General features: G+C 48.7%; 1 protein-coding gene across 2 annotated transcripts; it reads left to right on the plus strand.

The window, feature by feature from the left end:
• The first annotated feature begins 6971 nt into the window (after positions 1-6971).
• Positions 6972-19898, plus strand: LOC104368274 (regucalcin). Of its 2 annotated transcripts, none has more exons than XM_032982487.2 (7): positions 6972-7414; positions 8337-8501; positions 10719-10901; positions 12181-12396; positions 13907-14038; positions 18543-18697; positions 19433-19898. In XM_032982487.2, exons 2-7 carry the CDS (start codon positions 8339-8341, stop codon positions 19481-19483), a joined length of 900 nt encoding a protein of 299 aa, XP_032838378.1. In that variant the 5' UTR covers positions 6972-7414; positions 8337-8338; the 3' UTR covers positions 19484-19898. The 2 variants fall into 2 exon arrangements, with proteins under 2 accessions (XP_032838378.1, XP_042644931.1); XM_042788997.1 differs by lacking the exon at positions 6972-7414 and adding an exon at positions 7682-7800.
• The last annotated feature ends 6221 nt before the right edge of the window (positions 19899-26119 follow it).

The raw sequence follows: 26119 nt of genomic DNA on the forward strand, positions 1-26119 counted from the left end.
GTGTTATTTTGTGGCCAGAATCCTGTGACAGAAGGGAGGGAAAATGGTGCTTCAGCAAAACTTAGCGTTTCTGCTCTTCTGGGGTTATTAATTCAGTTGTTTCCAGTCTGGGCAATGGTTTTGCTAATTTTTACATGATTTTAATAGATATATGAAGGAGCCCTTGGTTATGTAGTTCTCAAGTATTGTCCCCAAAGTGCATTTGCTAGTTTTTATTGTGTGTTCAGTGGCTAACTGTTTGAAGTATTACCTCTTAACCTTATTTGTCAAATTTTTTTTTTGTGTGTTTTTGCATTTTGTTTTATATATATAAATATATATATATATATTCAATTTTCCAAGATGGACTCGGTCTTTTTCAGATGTCCCCTTTTTACAAGTACTTTTTCATTAAATTATGAAACTGCTAACAGTATTTTCATTTGTTGTGATTTATTCAGGGCTTTACCTTCCGTGGCTGGCAGGTCGTTAAGCTCATCGGTCTGACAGCGGTAGCGTGTCCATCGGGAGTAAATAATTTCTGCAGAGCTGGCAGTACTTTAACAGGTTGAAGTGTCAAGGAAAACCTTTCCCCTTTTGGCCTCCCAAAAAGAAGAGTCGCTGAACCCTGGTTTGCTGTGTGTAGCAAATAATCCAAGCCTGGCTTTTGTTTCTGCCTAGCTGAGCGAACGTAACAGACCATTTGCTGCCCTGGCCTCACTTTTATTTTTTTTTTTTTTTAAATATATTTGCTTATGCTGTTGTATGGCTGTGCCATAGTATGACTTTTTCCCTGGCTGGACAAATTAAATTATAGAGGAAGAGCCGTAGCCAGGCCTTCTGTCTCATCCCTTTCCTTGTATGCTCCCGCACCAGTGAATCCTTAACAGCTCTCCCCAGTTTTGTGTCCGTTTTGCGGGACCTGTTGCCGTAGTTCCCCCTGCTCCCCCAGGCCCCGGGCTGTGATACACCTCGCTGGCAGAGAGGAGCTGCCGAAGGCAAAACCGAGGAGGAAGATGGAGAGGAAGGAGCAGGGGTAGCAGCACAACCGATCCCGTAGCCTCCCTCCTGCTCCGATCGGCTGGGGAGCCGGCGGCGTTGGAGAGGGGACGGGGGGGGGGGGGGGGGGGGGGGCCAGGCCGGGAGCGGAGCTGGAGGGAAAATGGAGCAACAAGTCCCTCGGCTGGAGAGAAAATGGGAGGGGGGTTCAAAAAAAGAAAAGAAAAAAAGAAAAAAAAAAAAAAAAAAGGAAAAGGGCGGTAAAGGTGCCTGCAGAAGAGAAGAAAAATCAGCACTAGGAAGAAGCCCTACGCGTTGGATTGTCAGCTGTTTCTCAGGACCGGGGATTTCTCCTTCCCTAATGCCGTTCTTGCAGCAGATTTCAGCAGCAGACTTGCTTTTTGTGACTTTCTGACTGGCGGCCTCCCCTTCCCTTTGAAAGCACGGTCTCCTTGTGGCTGGGATGTGGGAAAGACAGGGCCAAGGAAGGAAATCGGTATCCCCGTTATTTTGGAAACAGCTGCTGTTGGTTTGCAGAGTCTTTACACATAAGCAAGCGTGGTTACTCGTTGACAGCAGCTGGGCCAAGCTCTCAGAAGCGCTAGTAGGGGCTGCACGGGGATGCCCAGCACTGCAATTTCTGCATTTATGCCTTTCTCCAAAGAGAAATGTTTCTCCGCCCTAACGTGCGCGTGTCATTTGTAGAAGGTTTTCCCTGCGTCACGAATCCCAAACTGTAGAAAGGGGAATTACAAATGTTGAAATATTAAGAATAAGCCTGAAATTTCCACTTGATTTTGATGTGGTACCTCGCTGGTGACTAGGCCTTGGGCAGACGGGCTGTCCTGCAGGCACACGATGTATCTGACACCGGGGAGGGACTGAGTGTTACCAAGTGTTTCAGAGCCTGCCTGCCTGTGTGAGCTGCAAAGATAACCCAGCGAAATGAAACCAGTCATTTTTGATGGTTGGGAATTGTGATGATCCCAGTACTTGTGAAGGTTTAGCACGGCAGGGAATTGACACATCTCTTGGGAAAACAGGCTTTTGATGTGAGTTAATGAGCGAAAGGAAGCTGCTTGCACAACCTGGGAGCTTGGCATGCAAGGGAAAAATACCGGGGAAGGGCAGAGATGGAAAGCAACGGGGTGCCTCAATGCAGCTTCTTTAGGAAGAAGTGAAGGCTCTCAGACCTGTGTTTTCATGAGAGATGCTGCTTCTGGATCTTCCTTTGCGACAGCTTCGTGGCTGAACAGGCTTTTGCCCCTCCTGGGGTGCAATTCTGCAACGTTACCCCCTCTTGCAGAGACCATCCCAGGATAACTGCGCCCGGGCTCCACTCCTAACCAAGCCAGCGCATCTGACAACCTCCGGACTCTTCTGGAGCGACGTGACAGAAGCCAATTAAAGTGGCTGTGAGCACGGCTTTCTGAAACAAAATGTCACATACCAGTTGGATAAGTTGTTTGGAAATAGCCCAGGTGCATGCCCATTTCTGTTCCTCAAGTTCACCCCTCTGCAGAGAGCTTGGATAAGTTTGCGTTACTACGTTGTGTAAGGAGAAGCAGCCTCTGATGTTTGCCTGTGAGTACAGCTTCCAGGTAATCTTTCTGTCTCTCCAGCAGGCTTCTTTTGGCTGGGACAACCTCCTGGATCCACCTTGCCCTGCCCTTTCTCTGGGACTCTCCCTTTGTTTCAGGCTGGGCAGACCTTCCCTGCCTTCCCATTGCTTTCTCAGCAGCCCAGAAGCCGGGTATCTGCCTTGCCTAGGCTGCCTGATCCTAAACATTGTTTTAAATCTCTGGGTAGACTCTCTAATGACTTCTTTATGGTTTCTTTTGGCTTAACCCTCCTGGAGATGTTGGTTTTTTTTTTTTCTGGTTTCTGTTGGTTTTCCCCAGGTGCTGCCCCACCCGCTCTCACCCCAGGGAAGAGCACTGGGCAAGGCATGAGACACAAGGACAAGAGATGTCCTGCTGGCCAAATTGGTGGGCCAGTGTCCTGAGGAAGAATTTAAAACCTAGCACAGCAGCAACGTATAAAGGAAGATGCCTTCAGGAAATCTGGTCATGCGAAAGCCCTTGAGCTTATGGCTGACATCAAGATAATGCCACTCTTCTTATTTTTCATGGTCTCAGCAACCGCAAAGAGTCAGTCCACTGGAGTGTAGTACCTATAAAAAGAAAATGCGTTACATGCCATTTGGGGGAAAAATGGCTCTGGTTATACCTTTGGAAGTGCAGGCCTTAGTGAGGGGATGAGGTATCTGAGGGGGAAAAATAAAATTGCTAAACTAGCCCACCCCCTTCACCTGAAACCACATGTCTGCCTGCATTCCTTTGCATTTCCATCCCTCTTATCTCAGAAGGGTGGTGCAGAGTAGTTTGGGAAGCTCAGCCTTGACATCACTGGCATTTTAGGCCCCATTTGCATCTGGTTGAAGGGAGCCTGACCAAAGTACTTCCCCTCCTTAGAACTGATGGCTCAGCCATTGTTCTGTTATCTCCTCTAAAGTAGAGTAGGAGAGGTGCCTTACCCTCTCCCTTCTGATTATTCCTTCTACAACAAGCCAGCCGTCTCTCCTGGCAAGGAAGCACGGAGGCTAAAAGCTGGATGAGCCAGGTAACGCGGATATCCATAAGCAAATCGTAATTTACACTCATTACGGACGGCTAATACAGAAAACAGACTTCTCTCAAATTGTCTGGTTGAACATGCTAAATTAAGCTCAGAGCAGTCACCCCAAACCTGCAGTTAATTTGAAGTATGCTTCTGATTTGGGCCTGAAGACGGGCTTGCATGCCTGAAAGCCGCAAACACTGGAAGCGCTGTTGCTAAATCAGCTACTTGAATGAAAGATGCTGCCTTTCCCTCAAGTCCTGGCTCCCTTGCCCGGCCTCCGTCGTGGCTATAATTTTGCAGCTGCTGTAGCACGTATCAATGCTCTTTTTTTTTTTTAATCCTGAAGCAAGCAAAATGCAAATCTGGATCACATGGGGTCCAAAGAGCAGAAGAGTAAAGCATTAATGAAAAATGTCTTGGCCGTGCTCCACTGAAGAATGCTTGCCCTTTCTGAAGCGCCCTGTTCCCCGGCTGCCCCGAGCGCAGAGCAGGGGGCTGGAGAGGCACAGGCTGGGCACTCACTCGAGCTTTGTGAGGCAGCCAAAGGTGGCAGGAACTAACACTTGCAGGTGGTCCCATGGCAAAGAAGCTGGAGGTGTATGTGTGAGGGGTGTTTGTGGGACACTTGAGAAGCTGGCTGCGCTGGCAAGGGTCATGCTCCGTGTCTGCATTCTTAGGTGCAATATGCTTTTTCACGCGGCCACGGCCAGTATATAAGAAATGATGCTGAAAGAAGTCTGCATAACAAACTGTCATAAGTAGAGTGCTGTTGCTGGTTCTGTGAGAGAAACTGGACCTTAAAGGCCAAATGCTTCAATATGACTTCACGGTAATCCAGTGCAATCCTTTTTAGAAAAGATTCCCATTGGGCAGTCTTAATCCATTCCGCATTAGCTTCCGTGACAGCGTGATAGCAATGGGTGTTAGACTTTATGTGACATAAATGAATCAGTGGGCACAAGGCTGCTGTTTAACACCCTCACGCCACCCTCTCCCAATGAGATGTTTACAAAGCAGGAAAATGATGTACTTTGACAAATGTATGAGTATTTAAATCCACAACTGTGATCATCCAGACTAGTAAACAGCTCAGATGCTTCTCAGCAGTTTGAGCTCTCCTGGGCCTACTTGTTGCTTACGAACAGACAGAAGCTTGATTCGGGCACACAAGGCAATTCCAAGAACTATGTATGGCTGAAAACAAGTGCGTGGCAGTGCCAACTCTTGCCTTCCTGATTGCAGGGGCTAATCTTGTACTTCTACCTCCGCTCTTGATTGCTGTTGCTTTTTTTGATGTTGTTTTTTTTTGATGGGGTTGTTTGGTTTTGGTTTTGGTTTTGGTTTTTTTTTTTCTTCTTCCTTTTGGTTCCCTGCCCCTCCCTAAAACGCAGCATTACCTGCTGGCGGTGAACTCCCACCTGCTTACTATGGTTGCCCAACTAACAAGTAACAGCAGGGCAGGCCTACGCTGAGGTCGTGGCTCGTTGGGCTCCTGTGCCCGTGCTGCAGTCCCCGCTCTCAGCCGCACCTTGGGGGCCCGACAGACTCCCTTCCTGCCGTGCTGGGAGACAGACAGCCCTAAGACACGGACATCTGATATATTGGGCATTGGCACTCTGTACCAGGAGTGGATAAAGCTTACAGCCCTCCCACCTCCAAGCAGGGAGGAGGACTAACATAGAAGTAAAACAAGACTAAAGGAGAAAGAAAAAAGACGAAGGTGGCCCTGGAGATGAAGAAATGACAGGACCAGGCTCGTAAAAGCAGAGAACAACAACTGTGACCTTCCAGGAACCAGCATAAGCAAAAACCCGTTTCTTTTTATAACCCCTGAAATCGTCCAGCACCCCTTCTTGCCTGCAGTCCTTACGAGTGGGGTGATTTTTTCAGCTCTGTGGCACACTGGGCCACTCTCCAGAAGTGCTGAACGCTTCCTGACTGGAGAGAAGGGTAATGGCTTGTGGCGGGCTCGGGGAACCGTGAGGGCTGTGACTTCACCTTACAGGACCTCCTGCGCTGCAGATCTACTCCTTATGCTCTTCATGGTTGTGGTAGTAAGGTTCCCCTTCTCCTGTAAAGCCGGAGGAGTAAGCGTGCAATGTGCTTTACCACGTGAAATAAACGCTGGGCCACCAGCCTTCTCCTTTGGAAGCCACGGAGGTGCTGGGCGTGCTCCCCATTGCTCAGATTTGGAGGCCAGAGGGGTGAACACGGTGGCTGCGATGCAACAGTGGGAAGTTCCCAGCGGGGAAGCCGTGTGGCAGCACCACCTTCGTCAGCCATCTCTTCCGTTCTCTCCCACAGTGAACTTGTACTGGCAGAAGACCTCAGCTGATGCTCTCTGTGAAGACAACCCCCATGAATTCCTTTCAGCAAGCCTGGATTAGCCATTGCAGAAAAGACAAAGCAGGAGTACTCTCCTGTGTAACTAGAGATCCAAGTTCAAAATATTTGGCACTTTGGAAGAAGACCAGAGTTTGTGTTGTAACCCAGCGCTCACGGAAGCTGTTAATTTTCTCCCAAAGCGTGTGTCGACACACAGCTTGTTTTGATGCCTCCAAACCATGCTGGCAAATGCCGAAGTCAGCAAGGAGCAGAGAGATGGGCCAGGTGGGTTGAGGGTGTGAGTATCTCCTGCTCTTGTGTTGGCCACGTATCCCAAACGGCCTCGTAGTGTGCGAGGACCGTGGGAGAGCAGCAAACGTGGCTGAGCTTTGTAAAAAGTGGTAATTGTACTTCACTGTAGTTGCTTGATTAATTCTTTGCATACATTAATTTTTTTAAAACCTCTATTCTCTTTCCTTGTTGTAAAATGTATGAAGGAGTGAGCCGTGGCACTTCTTTTCTGGATGTTTGTTTTCTGCGTTGGCAGTCACTAATAATTTGCTTGCCTGAGGTCTGAGATGAAATCCTGCTGTTTGTTGTACAACACCACAGTGGGGACAGAAAGAAAAAATTCAGTGCTAGGCACTGAAGTAATGCTATGCAGGCCTGTAAAAGAAAAGCCTAACTGCTCAGATAAGGTGACAATAAGTTAATGTCACTGTAGTAGTCCATTGAGGGAAGCCTGCATGAAACACATGTTGGTAAGCTCATGTAGCCCTTGAACTTTCCAAATATAACATTAAAAAAAATAAGGACATGACTAAATGAAGCCTGGGGTGCGAGCACTTGCTGGATAAATAAAGGTTACCCTGTAAAAATGTTTCACAGGAGATAATTGCCAAGAGGAAGGTGTGTGATGAGGAACAGATAAAATCTGTTGAGCTGTGAGGGGGCTGCCTGATACCAGACCCTGGTGGGTGACACGGAGTCACTGGTGTGCCACGCTGGGCTGTGCCCCGTGAGTGATGGGGCTGCCACACGTGCCAGCTGGAAAGAAGAGTCCGGCTGGGGGAAAAGGCGGCTTTTGGCAAAACCGCCTTCATCCCGGCTCGTGGGGACGCGGCGGCCAGCCTGCCTGGTGCTGCCAGAGTTGCAGGGAGAAGACACGGCACAGTGGGACTGAACCTGCTTTCGCATCACGGATCCCTAGGGGGATGACCAAATCCAAGTCGAGAAAGCACTCTGTCCTGGGATGCTGAAGAGAAGTGGCGTTCACAAAGCGCCCTGTGCGCGGAACTGCACCTGGAAATTTTGATGCTAGCCGTCTGCCTGGCGCCTCTGTAAGTTTTTGAGGCTCTGCAGCAAGGGGAAGCAAAAGGCGGCTCTGGATTTCTGGATAACCGGGGAAATGCTGCAGGAGCTGTGGAGAAAGATCCCTGGTGCTGAACATGGACCAGCGGACGCCTGAACCACAGCTGGGAGAAGGCAGGTAGGAACCAGGCCCCGCCGGGGAGTGGAGACACTTGGCCTGGCGGGGAGAGAAATCTGTTCTCCCTCTTCTTCCTCCCTGCAGCTCGGGGAAGGGGGAGCCGAGCCGAACCACCCCCGTCGCCCGCCACCTCGCCGCGCTATGTGGAGATAACCCCAAAGCGGGTGGGGGTAAAATGGCCGCCCCCCCCCCCCCACAAACCCACCCCACCTCGGGCGGGAGGGAGGCCCGGGCAGGCCGAGGGGCCCGCCCAGGCCGCGGGCAGCCAAGGCCCGGCCGCCGGCCCCTCAGCCCGGCGGAGCGTGGCCCCCCCCCGCCTCCCCTCCCCGCTATAAGGGCGGCGGGGCGAGCGCGGCCTCTGGCTGCACCGGGGGGGGGGGGAACAGGTAGGGCCAGCGGGGTGGGTGCGCGCGTGTGGGGGGCTGTTCTGTTATTATTACTTTTTTCCCTCATATAAATACATACATCTATAGCTGTGCGTTTAAATTGCACGGCAGCAGCGCGGCCGCCGCGGGAGGTGCGCCTGAGCAGCCTGGGGGGGGGGGGGGGTTTGGCGGCGAGCGGGCCTCTCCCTCCCGGGCCCGCCCGCCCGCACAACGCTTTTATTATTTTCCTTTCTTTTATTCCTCCTTCCCGCCCCCTCCTCTATTTTTTTTTTTTTTTTTTTTTTTTTATTTTCATTTTTCGCCCCACCACGCCGGATTTGCAGGCCGTGCCGCGCACAGGCCGGCGCCAGGCGCCCTCACGCCGCCGCCGCCGTGGCGGGCTCCCCGCCGGCTTCGGCCGTGGGCGCAACCCACGGCCGCGTTGTTGCCGCCCGTGTGTGAGAATCATTAACCAGCGCGGATCGGGCGCAAGCAGCGTTGCTCCGCGCAGGTGAAACCCCCGGGCGTGGGTCGAGCGGGGTGCTTTTTCCCCACAGGCATGTCATCCGTGAAGGTGGAGTGCGTGGCCGCGGAGGGCTACGGGATCGGCGAGTCGCCCGTGTGGGACGAGAAGGAGGGCGCGCTCCTCTGCGTGGACATCCCGGGCAGGAAGGTGTGCCGCTGGAGCCCGGCCACCGGGCGAGTCCAGGCCGTCTCCGTGGGTAAGGGGCGGCTCGGGAACCCACTGTCCCGCGTGGGCAGGATCCTGCGGGGGGGGATGCTGTTTGGCTCTCCTCTGGCGCCGGGAGACCTCTCCCTAAAAGCTCGCCTTGCTCGGCCGAAGAGGGCACTTGAGGTTAAGGTAACAGTGTCACCAGCTAGAATCTCAACAGTTTTAAGTATTTATTCCAGAAAGGAAGAGGTGTCCTAACTCATAAAGAGTTGCGGATTTACTTCTGGATGTGATAATGTAAATATTTGGTTGTCTGAAGACAGCTCCTTAAGTGGTTTAAGTACTTGGATGTATTACTTTCTCATGTTCAGCAACACTGGATGAAAATCACTTGCTTTTGCCCACCCGTAAGGCGTTCACAGTATTGACAATAAATTGATCAGGGCTCATCTGCCTTTCACATTACTGTAGTTGCCAGTTTTGAGATGAGGGAAGGCCTGACGCTAATTTTGGAACTATTGCTTCCCATACTTATTTCCTCTTACCTTAGCTGAAGGAGCGTGCTTCTCCCTGCCTCTCCCCCGACTTGGACCTGCTCTCAAAGGTGTAATTTTTTACATGTGGCTTCTCAGGAGATGTAGAAGGACTAGTAGCTGAAGTAGTTACCTTTTTTTCTTTACTTCCTTCTGCTTCCTCTGTTCAGTAATAGCAGCAATAATTCATAGCTGTGCCTTTGGGAATACCACGACTAAAAGACCAAAAAAACCCCAACCAACCAGAGTGCCACGTGATTGAAATAGCGGGTTGATGTCCAAAGTGGGAACTGAGCAAGAAATTACTCGTTACTGAAGCTTGTAGAGAATTGCAGCAACCCCACACTTAGCAACAGCTTCAGGTGCCCTTTTCAGCTCCCCAGGGAAAACACCACTACGTGCTTATCAGCGTGGGTACTGGCAGTCGGAAGAGCAGCAAAATGTTTTCCTTTCTGTGGGTGCCACGCGTGGCTGAGGGGACTCTGCCCACCTCTCTGTGCTGGCACGGGAGGGAGAAGGGGCACCCGCTCGCCCAGCATAGATGAGCCCAGACCACCAGCAGCCTCAGCAGCGCGGTCACGCTCCAGGTCGCCTCTGAGTGAAGAGGTTGCTAGAGTTGAGCCCGCGATCGATCCGGGTGTGAACCCCCGGCCGTGGGGGCAAACAGCGTTCGGGTCTCTGGCGTGGTGGTGCCGCTGCTGGGGCTGCAAAGGGAAGGGCTGTCCTGAGCCCAGAGCAAGCACCCAGAAAGGAGCAGCTCCTCTCAGCAACAGTGGGGGGCTGGTGGTGGTTAGTAGTGTTTGTGAAACTATTACCTGATTATACCTCTGCAAAGCTAATAAATACAAGAAACGGTTTATTTTTAAATTAGAAAGTTGACAGTCCCATGCATACGAAATATTATCCCAGACTTTATTACCCTGTTAAAGCTACTATTCCTTATATCACATCCAATTGCAGGCTTTTACAGAAATGCTATCTTCACGCTAATTTCTCCAGTTTTTTTACTAATTTCTTTATAATAACCTGAAATTGAGGTTTTACTGCATAATAGCTGAAATGAGTGTAAACTAACCACGGAGCATTTACTGATGATCTGTTTCGTTTTAACCCTCGGAAAGCTCTGCCCCTCCTTGCCGTGTTTTCGGTGCTGCTGGATGCGTGTCTGGACTGCATGGCAGAGCCTGGAGCAGAGGGGTGGCTCTCCTGCCCAGCGTGACCTGTCCCAGCACAGATACTCTGTCCCCATGAGTTACGACGGAGCGGCCACGGAGTGCTGATTTACCCAGGAGCTGTGCTAAACGAACAGTTGCTCCAGAGCTCTTGTGGCTATCGATTTTTTCCCTTGGGGAGGAGGGAACCTACACAGTAACCTGTGGTAAAAAGCATACGTGCCCGTACCTCTCCCCCTTTCTATGTGTTTTTTCTAAAGCGCCTAGCAGACGAGGTGCTGGCAGTGATTATCGCTCCTGCAAGCGGTGGTAATGCTCAAGTTCCCCGAGTTTATGTCTCAAACTGGTGATTCTCTTCAGAGCAACATTCTGTATGCATTAAGTATGCGCTCTTCACATGAAAGGATCTATGTATTGAAACATTAGTTTCGTTGGTAGAAAAGTAGGTTGTTTCTCTTGCCTGTGGTCTCACTGAGTTCAGTGTGATTGCTTGTGTGTCTAAAGCAGGCAGAAATGTCTCGCCACAGCACATACCTCTTTTCCATCTCACCCCGTTCCTAGACGCTCCCGTGAGCTCCGTGGCGCTCCGGAAATCTGGGGATTACGTCATCACCCTGGGAACCAGGTTTGCTGCTTTGAAATGGAAAGAGCAGCTGGTAACCACCATTACTCACGTGGACAAGGATAAACCAAACAACCGATTCAATGATGGGAAAGTGGATCCTGCGGGGAGGTATTTTGCAGGTATGCTGCAGGGGGTTCCTCCCTTCTGCTGCTCCCTTAGGTTTTTGGTGATGAGGTGCAGTGATCAGTTGTAGATGCAGCAGGTGTTTGTTCACAGTTAAATGGTTGCCATGGTTTGGGGGTTTTTTTGTTATTGTTGTCTTCAGGCAGTTTAATCCCGTTTACAAATCTGTTTGTATCACCTGGACACCATCTTATCAGGACTATTTTTTTAAAAAGAGGCCCACTAATCAGAGCCTGCCCAGTTACTCCCTGTTGGCATGCTTGTTTGGAACAGTGGCAGAGTGCCAATAGAAAATACTTTTCCAGTGAGAAATTTATGATATTGTGGGGTTGGTTCTTTATAAATCAGAATTTATAGGTGGTATTTCTAAAAACTGTGTGACTGTTCAGCCTGGAGAAGAGAAGGCTCAGGATGATCTTATCCATGTGTGTTAAGTATTTGATGGGAGGGGAGTAAAGAAGATGGAGCCAGGCTCTGCCCAGTGGTCCCCAGTGACGGGACCAGGGGCAGCGGGCACAAAGTGAAATTCAGGAAGTTCTGTTTAAATGTAAGAAAATTCTTGTGCCTTGGATGATCGAGCAGTGGAACGGGTTGTGGAGAGGCTGTGGCGTCTCTGTCGGTGGAGGTCTTCCAAGACACGCTGCTGCCCCGAGCAGCCTGTGGTGGCTGATGCTGCTCTGAGCAGGGGGTGGGCCGGGCTGATCTCCAGAAGTGTCCTCCAGCCTCAGATGTCCCGTGATCCTGTCCTCCATTCTGTGCATCTGCCCTGAAGTTGGGTCCCCAGGCTTATACCTTAACTTGCTTTTTTTATCCAGCCTCTCAAGAGCCGGTCTCGGCTGCCAACTTTGAACCATGAAGATGAGATTTGTTTCTGAAGAGGCTTTGGCAAGACTCAGTCTGAGGGAGGAGGGCATTTTTTTTTCCCAGTCTCACTGCTATACGTGATGTTAAGATTTGTGGGAAGTTAAATGCTGACCACACCTTTCTTCGTAGTTGAAGGACTGAATAAAGCATTTTGCAGAAATCATGCTGCGCACCGTTTCTGCCACAGTTCAGCAAAAAAACCAAAGGTTGTGTTCTGTCGGCTTCCGCTAAAAAAGCAAGCACTTTGGAAATCTGCCTTTTTCTTTTGCTTTTCACTCCGTTTCTTCCCCGGATTTCTGAAGCCCCCACGCTGCTCCCGTCTACATGGGCATCGTGGGCAGCATCACTGCGAGGGGCTGCCGCCAAACATGTTCACTCTGAACCTGCTTTTCCCTCTCTGTCTCTGCACAGGTACGATGGCTGAGGAGATTCGACCTGCCGTGCTGGAAAGACGCCAGGGCTCTCTGTATGCGCTCTTCTCCGACCTCTCGCTGGTGAAGCACTTTGATCAGGTGGACATTTCTAACGGGCTGGACTGGTCGCTGGATCACAAAACCTTCTTTTACATTGACAGCTTGTCCTATTCAGTGGATGCCTTTGATTATGACCTCCAAACTGGAAAAATTGGTATGAGTTGTTGTGTTTTAAAATAATCGTTTGTGCCTAAAGATTGTGATGTTCCTTTCCATTGTGGTTATTACGCAGAGGTGATCAGGGCTTTGGAAGTGCTTCTTCAGAAACCTCTTTAGAACAAAACAGCAGAAGCCATCTTAACATTCATCTGTGCCTGTGTAGGCTCCTAGCTCAAACTAGTCAGAGGTTGTTGGTAATATTCTAAAGTATTTAAATTGTGGAGTTTTGAGTAGTAATCTGGACTACTGTTCCTGAACACAATGCGTATTTCATCTTCCTGTGTAAAAAGGGCAAAGTGTTTCTTGTGTGGCTACAGTTCTGTGGCTGTGTTTTTCTTATTCCTGACAGCACAGGCGAAGTAACAGAAAAGCTTGTAGTCTTGTGCAAAAACTCTGGTAGCTTCTCTAGATTCTTTTTTCACCCTGATTTGTTTTTTAAAATATAAGCTCTTAGATGAAGATTCTGTAGACAGAGCTAAGCAACAACTGGAAAGCAGTAACTCAAAACTTCTTCCTTCATTTACTTAAAACAAAACAATCCCTTAAGGGCTTCTACAAGCTTGGGCAAATGAGAAATTCCAGTGACTTGGACTAATAGTTTACTTTTGAGTACATGGACTGTAGTATTTTGCTTTAAAAGAACCCAGTCAGTTTGATATTAAGTTTTAAAACTGTGAGTTTAAAGACATTCTCGGTGTAGCATCTTGTCCTGGTGCCTCTCTGCTACGGCTTACAATTGAATTTTTCACTGGGAAATAGTGTGGTTCTCCTCTCACCCTCACCCGTGCTCGCTCCCTCTCTTTCTGTGGGCAGTCTGACAATCCCCAGGAGCACAAAGGAAACTCATTAAAAATATTGCTACATATGAGAAACATTGAAGTTGTCAGAGCATTAAATAAACAGTGTTGGAAAGTTGGTTTTAATTTTCTTTAATAACAGTGGATAAAAGTTCAGAAAGAGTTTTTTGGTTTTAGGTTGACAGTATGCCTTTGAAGTTGATGCTTTTCGTAACTCTGTGTTTATATAAACTCTCAGTTTATATATCTGAAGGTCAGTTTTGTGTTGGAAGAGTGATTATTGGCACGTTCCAGCAATCTGTTTGAAAAGTCTCCAGTTTGTTGACTGGAAGTGACCCATACTTGAAATGATCCAAACTGCTTTTAGAACACGTCATCAATTTTCTGAATATATAAAACATTAATTTATTCAGTTATTCATTTAATATTGTAAGTAGGGTGCATGAGTGATGCACTAGAAATGAACACCAGAAAAAAAGGATATACTTTCAGTGGATAGAAACTGATCCACAGGGTTCCACGCTGAGAAACAACTGACTCAGGAAACAAACAAGGCAGCAGACACGATCCATTTCTTTCATATGAAAAAACTCGGGACTTCAGCACAGCTTTTGAAAATAATAGTACAAGTGACTCTGCTGAGCTGTGACTGATAAAATGTATAACAACTGTCTCACTCAGTTTTGTTGTGGTTTTTCTACCCTGCAGGCAACCGTAGGAGTATATACAAACTGGAAAAAGAGGAGAGCATTCCTGATGGGATGTGCATTGATATAGAAGGCAAACTCTGGGTAGCTTGTTACGATGGTGGGAGAGTGATTCGTCTTGACCCTGAGACTGGTAAGTCCCTGCTAAGGGCGGACTGGAATTCTGATTTTTTTTTTTTTTAAAAAAAAAAAAAAAAAAAAAGCAAAGAGTGAGAGGTGTTTTTTTCCCCTCACAGAAACTGTATATTTGCTCTTTTTAAAACACTACCTTTTTTAAAAAAAAAAACAAACAACCCAATTGTATGTCCCTGATCTCAAAAGTTAGCTTTGTAAATAAGTCTCCGTTGTTCCCAGCCTCTTGTCGTGTTGGAAAAGGTAAAGTTGCTGAGGAGATTACCATTATACTTGTGAATTGTTTGAGCTAACATCCTCTTGCATCCTCCAAACTTATTACCTCCCTGATAAATGATGTGGAAGAAAATGAATAAGCCATGAAATAACAATGATGACTTAAGCAATTTTTTTGTCTTGTTTCTCCAGCATAGTGTATTATTTTGGGCAGCCTACTGAGGTTAATACAAGTCCCACATGACACCGATGCCAGCGGCGTTTTTTTAATTGTTGAATATTATTTACATGATAAATTTTGCAATTGAAATAGTAAAAAAGATTTAATGGATTCCACAGCATTTTATCATTCCCACGGTAACGTTTGGGGTGTGCCCATTGTCTGAGGCAACGTCATTCATTGCTACTCTGATTTGGACCTCGATGGTCTGCCAGGCATGGTTTAGTCTGGCTAAAAAACACGTGTGAAGCCCTTCAGGGAGACTGAACCCGCCCTGTCTGCACGGGGCCAGTGGGTGAGAGTGGGAGCGTGATTTTGCCAGATGCCAGGCAGCACAGGTTTGCATAATGCCGCATCGAAGCGACTGCACCTCTGGTTGCAGCTGGGCTCTCCGTTAGGTCTCTGTTAGGGGGTCTCTCTCAGGCCAGCCCTAACAGAAGTGGCGGGGGCTCTGTGGGGCTGCAGCTTTGGGGGTGCCAGCGCCCCTCGACGCGTGCGGCCCCCGCGGTGCGCGGCAGGCAGGCCAGGCTCCAGCCTCTCTTCTCGCTCCTCCCGAGCCTCTTGCCTGGGGCTCGGGCAGTGCCTTTCCCCTCACCTTTTCACCTGTACCCACCCAAGGCCTTGCCAACCTGCGGGACTCCCTCCTGCCCCACAGTCTGCACCCCGGCCCTAGGAGGAGGAGTCTCTAGCTGGGAGATCCCACCAGCTCTGGGACCCGTTTCTGGTCACACATCTTCATGCTTTGGTGGGCAGAGCACTCCTTGGTGACCTTTGCCAGCCCTCTGAGTACCCTCCTGGAGCAGTGGACTCCACCTTTCTTCCTCTCTGGTTCACTCTTTCTACCCTTTTCCTCCCTGGTTTTCACCTTCTCTTTTTTTTTTTTTTTAACTTGTTTTCCCTTTCCTCCTCCTGTTTGGAGGTGTCTTCTTAAGGGAATAGCATCCATAAACAGATGCATAGGGAGACTAAGAATATTGGCAGCAGAATACATATCCCTAATGCACTCTGAATCCCTAACTTTGCTCAGATCAGGGTCTTTCCGAGCTGGATGCGATTTTGATGTATCTGTAGGTGCCAGTGGATTTCTCTTCCGTGAACCTATCTGTCTGGCCGTGCCCTTGTAAAACTCCCAGCACCCCGCAGCCAACAAGCACCCCAGAAGTTTCACAGGTTAAATATTCATGTCAAAAAGAGCCACCTTGTTGGTGAATATCTCACGCTTATCTGCACATCTAAAATCTGCAATTCGCTGGCTCCTGAGCGATTTGTGACTGTTGAGGGAGATAACCCAGACAGGTTTGAAGAGAACTCCGTGAAAGCCTCTCTTTTAATGCACAATAGCTGTTAAGTGTGGCTTGAATGCCTGTCAGCCCGTTGCAGATACATCCACTGATAAAGAGCTCATCTAAAGCACACCAGGGATTTTCAGGTTTCACCAATAGCAAAGCTTGGAGCCGCGTTTTTAGGGGGATGGGCAAGGAAACTTTTTTGCTTGGCATCTCTTCTAAGTGCAGGTTTTGCCCTTCAGGGTGAAGTGAGCTTTTCAGGTCTAGGCATCTTCAGCCTAGATAGCTGCTGCCTTCAGGACGTGGTACAGGGAAAGGCTGTGATGACTGCCCCTGGTGCAAAGGGCTCAGAAGGGATGTCTGACTTGTACCTTGCCAAGACTTGTCATACCTTCTGGTCACTTAGGGACCTGCCAGTTCTCTGCAATTGTGTCTTTTAATTTGGAATTAAATATTTTACAGTTCTTCCTAATGAAGGTACTTTTAGATCCTTTGATTACGTAGGGTCTAAAATATTTGCTAAGTTTCTCTCTCCTTCACCAAGCATAGATGAATACTTCAGGTAGATTTTAGAGCATCCAGGTGAAGATTTTCTTGCACCTCCAGGAAGACACTGCTTATCTCTGAGCTCTGCAAACAATATCTTCCAGGCTGTTACGTGCTGAGACCACTCTGCAAATACACTCAGGGTCTCTCCCCTTGTCTTTGGGGCTCACACCTTTTCTCCTACAGTGTGTGTTTTGCCCTTTGAATGCCCTTTCCACTCATTTTCTCCCAGAGTTGGTGTCAGCCAATTTCCAGGGTGGCTTCTGGAGCATTTTATACATGTAACCATGTAGCCATGTAGTCCTTCTGCTGCCAGCTGACTGGATAACCACCAAGTGTTGCCAGAGCAAGTTGGCAGGAGCGTTGTCTTGGGACTCGTACTGGTCCGTGTTACTCCCAGGCGACAGACAGGACTTCTCTCCCAATTTCCTAGGTATTTTGAAAAATCTGCTCTTCTCAGGGAAAAAAAAAAAAAAAACAAAACAGTTAACCAGACATGCAAATAATCTCTGACAATCTAAACGCTCTTACACTGATTTTGATTTTTATTTTTTTTTTTTAATTTGAGCTTGATTTTTACTTTGGCCATTGTAGGTCAAAATGTGTGCCAAATAAGATTATACAGCACCAGGAATCCCAGAGTGCTCAAAATTTCCAGGCTATTACATACAAGAGGCTCTTTCACCACTGCTCGCTTGCTATTTTCTTTTATTTATTTGGGGATTAAAAGAGAGTTTTAAAGTACCCAGCCCTTGTGTCAGGTGACCATTGAAGCAAAGACAATTCTGCTCTTTCCTTTCAGTCCTGTGCTCTGGACGTACTGGTTACATCCGTGCTAGCAAGTAAAATGCATCAGGCTCTGTCCTTTAGTCCTGCACCCTATAGTATATTATAGCTTATTTTGCACAGCCAGGTGGTCTTCCCACACCAAAACCGAGCCCAAACTGCCTCTGGGGAGCAGCGTACCCGTCTAGGTGGGCCAAAATTGTGCCAGGACTGCACTAACAGCTTAAGGATGTGGCTTTTACCTGCACTTAGGACCTGCTTAGTGTTGTGGTACAGGTGAAGCTGTTGGGTCTGTGCTTTTGTCAGCTCATTGGGGTTCCTCACAACATTGCTTCACACAGCTTGTTGGGTGAGGCAAAAGATTTTAAAGACTGGTGCTTACTTTGCTAAACACCTCCTGGGAAATGGTGCCCCACTCTGAAGTTGACCAGAAACGTCTCATAGGAGCTAAGTGGGCCAAACTTCCCATCCACTTCTTCTTTCTCCTTGCAGGGTTCCCAACATGAAAGTTACTCTCCTGCTATTTCAACCCATCACTAAACAGTTACTGTAAGGGGGGCCGAGCCCTTTACACATGCAATTGGGCTGCCAGGGAAATTACATGTTTTGTACGGAGACCCATGTGCTTTAGCATGTTTCTAGAAAGAAAAATTCAATTGTAGGTAAATAAAATAGGCGTGGTGATTATAAACACTTATTGCCCAGAATTAAGAGGCATTTTTGAAAAATGTACTGTAAGGTATCTCGACAGCCTTCTGGTCAAGGCTGGAGACAATCTGTTTACTCCTGTCGTTAGGATGGTAGCTGTTTGTTGGTCTAATAAATGCGTAATTTTATTTATGGTGGCACTAGTTTCTTGTAACGTCCCATGATCCCTATTTTATGCAAGCTTGATTTGAAAGGCTATTGAAATTCAGGAAGAACTTCTAGGAATTAATCTGCTTTAACTGCAGGCAGTAGAGGTGTAGCACGAGGTACGCCTCAGCAGAGCTGCACGAGGTCTGCTCGCTCCGGGCTTCCTTTGTAGTTCAAAGTAGAAAAGTCAGCAGGTCTAGGGCGTGATTCATGTGACCTATTTCAGGGAGGAATTATATCCCATTTCCATTGTCTGCATGGGCAGCCTAGATTCTGAGCTGAGATACAGGTGTCTGTGCTGTGGATGTTTGCATTTAATTAGAGGACAGGCTGGGTTTGGGGGTGGGATTTCTTTGTGATCACCGAGACTGAAACTGGTCAAATGATAGAGCATCGACAACGCGGTTTACAGAGGTCTGGTTTCTCCCCGTCAGGGTGCTCATCAATCTGCTGAAACTCCGGGGGGGACCTCCCCCTGCCCTGGTGGTACCCCCTCTTGTGGAACACCTGGCTTCACGCTGGTAGTTTGCAATAATTTGTTTAAATTTCTTGTCTGAAGTAGACAAACAGGAAATGGCATGCGTGTTTTTCTTCAGGAAAAAGACTCCAGACTGTGAAGCTTCCTGTTGACAAGACAACTTCCTGCTGTTTTGGAGGAAAGGATTACTCAGAAATGTATGTGACTTCTGCCAGTGTCGGGATGGATAAAGAGTGGCTTTCACGGCAACCACAGGCTGGTGGGATTTTCAAGGTGAATGATACTTTTTCCTCTTGTCTTAGTAGGGCATTTTTTCCCTCCTGCATTTTTCAGGTAGCAAACCAGTTGGAGTGGTGGAAAGGTGGTTGTTAGAACATCAGTCGTGTGTTAAGCTACTGTTCATATCTTTGGTTCCTGTTGCAGGACAAGAAAGATAAATGTATTTAGAGATTTGAAAATACTTTTGGGTTTAGAATTTGTGACGATGCTGATACTGGAAATTTTCTATGCCGTCACCTCTTTCTACTTTTCCCCCTCCCAGCACAGTTTGAGTTTTCTATTTTTTACGGAAAGAATGTGTAAATACTTCTGTGTCTCAATCAATGGCAGATAAAAGGGTCTGCTTTTATTTACTTTCTAGTTAGTTATAACTAAATTATCTCTTCAAAAATTTGTCACCTTGGGATTTGTTTTAAAGTCCTGCTCTTCCATATGTGTACGTACCGAGGGTTACGTTGTGAACTGCAGAATTCAGGTTTAGTAGTATCTGAGAAGAGGCTTTAGGGGAATGGACTCTGGCCTATGATTACTCAGCTTTTAAAGAAGGAGCATAGGTTGAAGTTCCTGGCTGTGATGAGCTGCTATGTGCAAAATATAGCAGGATACCAAGTTGGAGGACACAGTCCTTTTCTAAATTAAAGCATGTCTAGTTGTGAAAGAAAAGCAAGTGTCTGATAGGGGTGAATTATTGCACTAACCTTTTTTTTTTTTTTTCTCCTGATTTAATAGATAACAGGACTAGGGGTGAAAGGAGTCCCACCGTATCCATTTGCAGGCTAAATATACACTCTTGAGGATGGATTAGAGGACTGACGTAAGCAAGACAAGTTGGAGGGTCTTATTCTGGTGTTCAGCATCTTTTGCTTTGAAACCGTAGAACAGTTATAATATCTTACCAGGAAAGGATGAAAATCTACTGAAATGCACGGAATATTTTAAAACGGAACTCTATTACTTTAAAATATCTGATGGTGCTTTTTCTGTTGTGCTAAAAAGATTCTCACCTGAATGTAACTTTCTTTTATGATTAAATAATGTTTTAATATATTTTCTCGTTCTCCTGCCTCATTTGCAACTTATGCTATATTGATTTATTGATTAAACTACTTCTACTGTCTCTTTTCCATACTTCTGAAGTTCCTCGTAAAATATCCATCTGTGGCCTTACTGCTGCTTTAACTGGAACTTCATTTGTCCCATGGTGTTCTCAACAACTGAAACATTAATACCTAAAACATGAATGCCTATTCCTGTGTGTCTGCAGCTTCCTTTGTACATTCCATTTTTAGGGCCACAGCTGCGGTCGTGCTTAAATTGACTCTGGTCACCATTCCTCCCTAGTGCCTGTCGCCGTGTTGCTCATTTTGTTCAATATAAACCCCAGACTTCTGGGATCAAGAACCGTTTCTTTGTCCATCCTCTGAAGATCTCGGCCTGTTCTGGGCAGCTCCGCGACGACAGGAAAGCGTCAGGCATTCTTGGCCATTTGTGTTTAAACAAAAAAAACCAGCTGCACGTCCCTGCCGCTGAACCAAGCGCCCCCAGAGCGGCAAGAGGGGCCCACCTGCCCAAATCACTGCTTCTACGATGGGCTAGGAAGGGGAAATTTTCTTGTTAAATCTCCACAGCACCTGTTGTAAATGGCGAGCTTACTCGCCGGATTGCCTTTTTGCTGGTAGCTTTGGGCCTGTAGCTGCCGAAACAACCGTGATGCAGCCCAGTTGGTTTTTAAGCTGGGGCCTCGGCTCTTGGCGTGTTAGGTGCTCCCGTGTTTCTGCGCCTCTGCCTGCGGGTGGAATAGCTATCCGTGCCCGTCCTGCTGCGTGAGGGGAGCCTACCCACTGCCAAGAGGGCCCGGGGCTGCACCCCTTCTCTGCAGGTAGCTCCAAGAATCAGTACGTCGTGCCTTTCCAGGGCGTTTCTGCAAGCCTGCTGGAGTTAGTTTCTCTCTGCTTGTGTCTGCCGTGCCCCCCGAGTGTGCGGTGGGCAGCTCGGCTGCCGAGGCCCTGGATCACACCGAGGCCACCGTGCTGCTTTGAACTTATTTTTTTTTTTTTTTTGTGCTGCTTTCAGAGGTAACTTTGTGCAAGTCACCTTTTTCCCCTTTTAAAGCATATGCAGAGTTGTGTCTCGGCAGCTGGAAAAGCAGGAGGTTTAGGCAGCCCCGCTCCAGGGCAGAAGATGAGCATGAGGCGATGAAGGAAGTTGCAGCTTGTTCTTTTGCGAGTCTACCATCCTTCAGTTACTTTATGTGCCTCAACGTTAATCTCAAAGCAGGGTAGAAGGAAAGCTTGTGAGTGGAGGGTGCTGATGGATGTGGCAAATTAAGGGCTGCAATCTCACCAAAGTCATGAACCTGGTGCTAACTGCAGCTCCGGAACCGTGCTGTAGGGCTGCCGTGGTTCATTGCTCATGGACATTCAGAGATGCAACAGAAAATAAGGCATGAACATTAAATAAGCTCCCTCTACCATCGCTCTCGTGTGGCAGAGGTTCCTGCACCATGGGGTGTCCTGGGTTTGAGCGAGTGGTGGGGTTTTTTGGTGGCAGGGGAGGGGGCTATCGGGGTTGCCCCTGTGAGAAGCTTCTCGGAGCTCCCCCAGCTCCAAGTCAGCTCCACCTCTGCACCAAAACTGAGCCCATCAGCTGCGCCTCTGCCAGAACGTATTTAAGAAGGGACGTGGTGAGGAGCAGTGGGACTGGTGAGGAGGAGTCGCTGCAGCTGCGTGAACACCAAGGTCAGTGGAGGAACGGAGGAAGAAAGGAGGGGGGAGGTGTGCCGGAGCAGAGACCCCCCTGTATCCTGTGGGGAGACGGCAGGGCGGCCCCCCCTCTGCCACCCATGAAGATCTACGGTGGAGCAGACACTGAATTATGGCCTGTGGCTTCTGCTTGGTATAATCAAGGTTCTGTGCCCGAAGAAGGCCGGGGTCTCATGGGAAAAGGCAGCCCCGCTGCTGTAATTCAGTGCTGGGAGGATTGCAGCATGCGGGGGAGTCCCACGCCGGAGCAGCTCGGGAAGGGCTGCAGCCGTGGGAGGGAATCCAGTCGGAGGAAGTTAGTGACCCATGACGGAGCAGTGTGGGGAACGCTGCGGCCTGTGGGAGGGATTCACGTCAGAGAAAGTTTGTGGAGGACTGTCTGCTGTGAGAGGGGGAACCACGATGGAGCAGGAGGAACAAGTTCCAGGAACTCCCCTCACCAAAGATAAGGGAAGTGGCAGCACTGCCTGCACCCCCCATTCCCTGCCCCTGCGCCCCTGGGGGAGGAGGTAGAGATATCGGGAGCAGAGCTGAGCCCGGGAAGGAGGGAGGGGTGGGGGGAAGGTGTTCTCAAGATGTGGCAATGCTTCTCACTGTCCTACTCTGTTATGTGTTGTTAGTGTCTGTAATAAATGTATGTTCTTTTTTCCTTCCCCTAACGAGTCTGCCTCTTGCTCGTGACCATAAAGGGGGATTTTTCCCCATCCCAGTCCTATCTCGAACCCCAAGCCTGGCTCTCTGTCCCTTCTCATTGCCGGAGGGGAAGGGAGAGAGAGCTGCTGCGTGGTGTTTGGCTGCCGACCAGGCCCAAACCACGCCAGGGGGTTTTGTACCTGTGCTCACCCTCACCCCACCGCCATGGCAGTGGGCTGATGGGCCAGCACAGCGCAAGGCTCCCGCTGATCCATTTTGTTGTCGTTGCCGCCGCGCTAGAAAAGTAGCAGCAGCATCTCGTACAGGCATGAAAGGTCTGGTCAAAGAGTAGTTTGTCACCGCTGGCCGGGAGACGCGGGGAGGACATGGCTGCTGGAGCCCCTCATCCTCCAGGCCGTGCGTGGGTGGCCCCGGGCCGACGTCTGAGGCACGTGCGTCTTTGTGCTTGTGAGCAAGGCAGCAGGAGCAGGTGAAACAAGCTGCTGCAGACATTTTACGGCTAAATGCCGCCTCCCCCCTGCTGTAAGATCACCCGCTGGGCTTCGCCACGCTGGTTCCACGGGCATCATGTGAGCGGGAAGAACAAACTCTGCCAGGAGAGTTGTGTTTTTAACGTTACCGAAACGCCTCCCAGCGCGGAGGCCGGAGCTGCTTCCCGCGCCCCAGCCCCGAGGAGCCCGAGCAGGCGCTGCCGGCGTCTTTTGACTCGGAGTCCCACGACGGAGCGCCGGATCAGGCAAAGGGGAACTGAGCGGTTTCTGGTTCCCTCGGTTAGGAAGGCCTCCTGCCTTTTGTTTAATCCCTCGCTTATTAATGGCGCTCACCTCTTTGATCAAAGACTTGCGCTGATTTCAATTAGGGGTTGAGCAAGAACCCAGTGACAGGAAAGCCGTATCAGGAGGAGCAGCTTGCTGTGCCCTGAAGGGTTTCCTCACCCTCGTGACCAAAATCTATAGTCACAGGTGAAGCGTATTTATTCCCAACCAAGCTGGAGAAAACTCAAGTAATCCCTTTGCTGGCAAAATAGCCCTGCCTAAATAAAAGCAGGCGGCACTGACTGCCCCGGGAACTCCAGTTCTTCCCATCTCGAGCACTGGGGAGGGACCAGGCCCTTCCTACAAAAGGGTGAAGCCACGAGAAGATAAACCTCAGCTTCACTTTTGGCCAACGCTGTGGAGTGGGGCATTGCTGGGGTGAGTAGCTACACCTGTGCCTGTCTGGGGCTTTTAATAACTGCATCTTCATTAACTCTAACCATGCCTGTTGTCACCTCCAAGGGGGAGACAGCTGTAGAAGATGACTCTGTCTAAGTGAAGAATGACTTTCGGGTAGGGACAATCGAATTAGGTGCAAAGCCAAGTTTCTAGAGTAATGAAAGCTTGGGTGGTCCCTCCACGGGAATAAGCGTCACGAGTGTAATTTGGGGAGTTGTGGAAAAAAAAGAAGGGAGCGATGGTTTTATTAAATATTGGCAAAGCTACAGTAACAAACCCAGAGCTATTGTCTGGGCGCATGCCTGGAGGTAACAGAAGACAAATACAATTGTTTAAATACCACATTAATATATGTGGTGTGCTAAAGCCTTGATACGCTCTCCCAACTACCCTGTATCGATAAAAACTAGGGACTATAAAAAGAAGTGGTAGGAGGTGCAGCAGGGGAGACTGAAAGAGTGGGAAAGGAGAGAGGAAGCCACCCCAGGAGGAGACGCTGCAGTGGGGTACGCGTGGCTGCCTTTGGCCAACTTTCCTATAAACTTCTGCTTTGCAACCCAGCAACGTTGGAAAGAAATGAAGTGCGTGGCGGGGGGCAGGCTCGTTATGTTGTGGAAAGAGTTAAAAGAACAGCTGGCTGGCTAGGAACAAACCCATGCACCTGCTGCTGCAGGGTTGCTCGTCCACAGCCTCCACAAAGCCTTTGAGATGTGTCTCCTAACCTCAACTGACCTTGGGAAAAGTAGACTTGGGGGGGGGATGACCTTGAAACGATGCGCAGAGGGTGGGAAATACAATACCTGCGCTGGTAGTCCTGAAGTCAGTGGGGTAGGACTAAGAGATGGTGCAAAATGCAGTGGGGGTGTCCCTGGAGCGTTTGCAGCCACCCACGTAAATGTGAGAGCCATGCTCTGGTAGTGCTGCCACGGCTGCCGAGCGCCGCCGGTGATCCGGCATCCGAGCTGCTTGCCAGGAAAGCAGAGGATGCCCCTTTTCTTTTTTTTTTTTTTTTTTTTTTTTTTCAGTTGCAGCGAGGCAAATGCCTCATCCCCCTGCGTGACTTGCTTTTACTTCGCCACAGCCCGTGGTGGGGAAGTCAGTCAAGTCACCGGAAGAAAAGAGCTGAATGGGGAATGTGGTTTTCTCCATCAAAATTCCTTTAGAGAACATGCTTTGGGAAATATTTTGCAGAAAAAAAAAAAAAAAAAAGATTACTTTTTTTTTTTTTTTTTTGCATCTGAGGACCAGTTGCTTCTCTTTTTAAATGAAAGCCGTTAAAACGATCATAAACCAGATTTTTCCTTTGGAATATGTCTTCCAGATGAGAATGCTGTGAAAAATAATGCGTATTGTTCTACACGAATCCTCCCTTCAAACTTACCATTTAGGTTAAAAGAAGGAAAGTGGAGAGTAGTGTGAAAAACGGTGTGAGAGCAAGCAGAGCCAGAGGGTTCGTGCTGAAATTAGATGGAGCCGACGGCTCGGGCTGGGAGGCCCGGGAAGTCTGAGAAGGCCCATGACCACTTTGCTTGTAACGCAACAACCTTGGCAGGAGTTTGACTCGGAAATATTACTGGCTTTTTTTTTTGCTAGAAACGCTTGAATTTGTCTCCAGCTTAGGGCTGTAATTAATAAAATATAATGAAAATGTAATATAATCTGTCCCCATGGCAAGCCTGCCCTGTTCCCCCTCTTTTTGGACCGGCTGCCTGGGGGGACCCGCCGTCACCTACCTCGGCTGGGCGGGAGAAGTCACTCGGCGTCTTCCACCTTCGCCTCCCACAGACGAAAAAACGGCAAATGCCAAAGAAGGGGGGAAAAAAAAATATAGAAGTCTCTGAAGCCAGGCAAGCAAGATATTGCCGTGCTGAAGCAGCCGTGGCAGTCGGCGAGGCTCCCCGGGCGTGCTGCGGGCAGCAGCTTGCAGCTCTCCGCCGAGGCGCCGATCGGGGTTTGCGTATTCGAGGTGAGGAGCCCTGCGAGGGGAGCGGGTGACTTCGCGCACGAGAAGGTTGTGGCACAGCTGAGAATAGGAGCCAAGTCTTAATGATGCTAATATGCCTTAATCACAAGAATATATATATATTTTTTTTTTCCTTATTGTTCAAAGTGGCTTGTACTACAACACCCTCCTCCGCATCCTTCATTAACCTCCCCTTTTTATCACTCAAGATGTTCATTTACCCCTAAATTTGGGAAGACTTGGGCGCCCTTGGGGCGACTTAATGGTGCAATGTCTCAGATTCCCCCTCCCACTCTCATGGCATGAGAAAAATGTTGAGCAAGGATTTTTCTCTGTCACAAGTTCTGCTGCTGGCACCACGAATCAGACCATTCGGAAGGGCTTTGGTCCGTGCCTCATCATTCATGTGACTGCTGACTGAATACAAAACGTGGAAGGTTACCTGCTCGGGGCAGATAACATCAACTATTGCACAGTTTTAATCGTCGCCAAAACCAGCAGCCAGTTTCATTGGGCCAGTGCTGGAAAAGAGACACCAACCCAGGTCTTGCAATATTTCCCTCAGCGGGTGTGTTGATGTGATGAACTGCAGAGTTTCACATAGGTGTCCTCCAGCTTGGCATAAATATTCAGCTGTTTGACCGAGGGAAAAGGGTTCTTAAAATTCCTTGGTTGCCACAGAGAGTTGTTTCACCGTACGCACATTGAAAGCTTTAGCTGTCTGCCTGCTTGTTCAGAGCTGCAGCTTGAAATTAAAAATGCACTGATGTGTGCTTGCATGAGGGAGAGAGGGAGGGAAACAGCAAAGAAACTTTTTAAGGCA

The sequence above is a fragment of the Tyto alba genome, unplaced genomic scaffold, assembly GCF_018691265.1.
Source record: "Tyto alba isolate M040663 unplaced genomic scaffold, T.alba_DEE_v4.0 Super-Scaffold_14, whole genome shotgun sequence".
Classification (NCBI taxonomy): domain Eukaryota; kingdom Metazoa; phylum Chordata; class Aves; order Strigiformes; family Tytonidae; genus Tyto; species Tyto alba.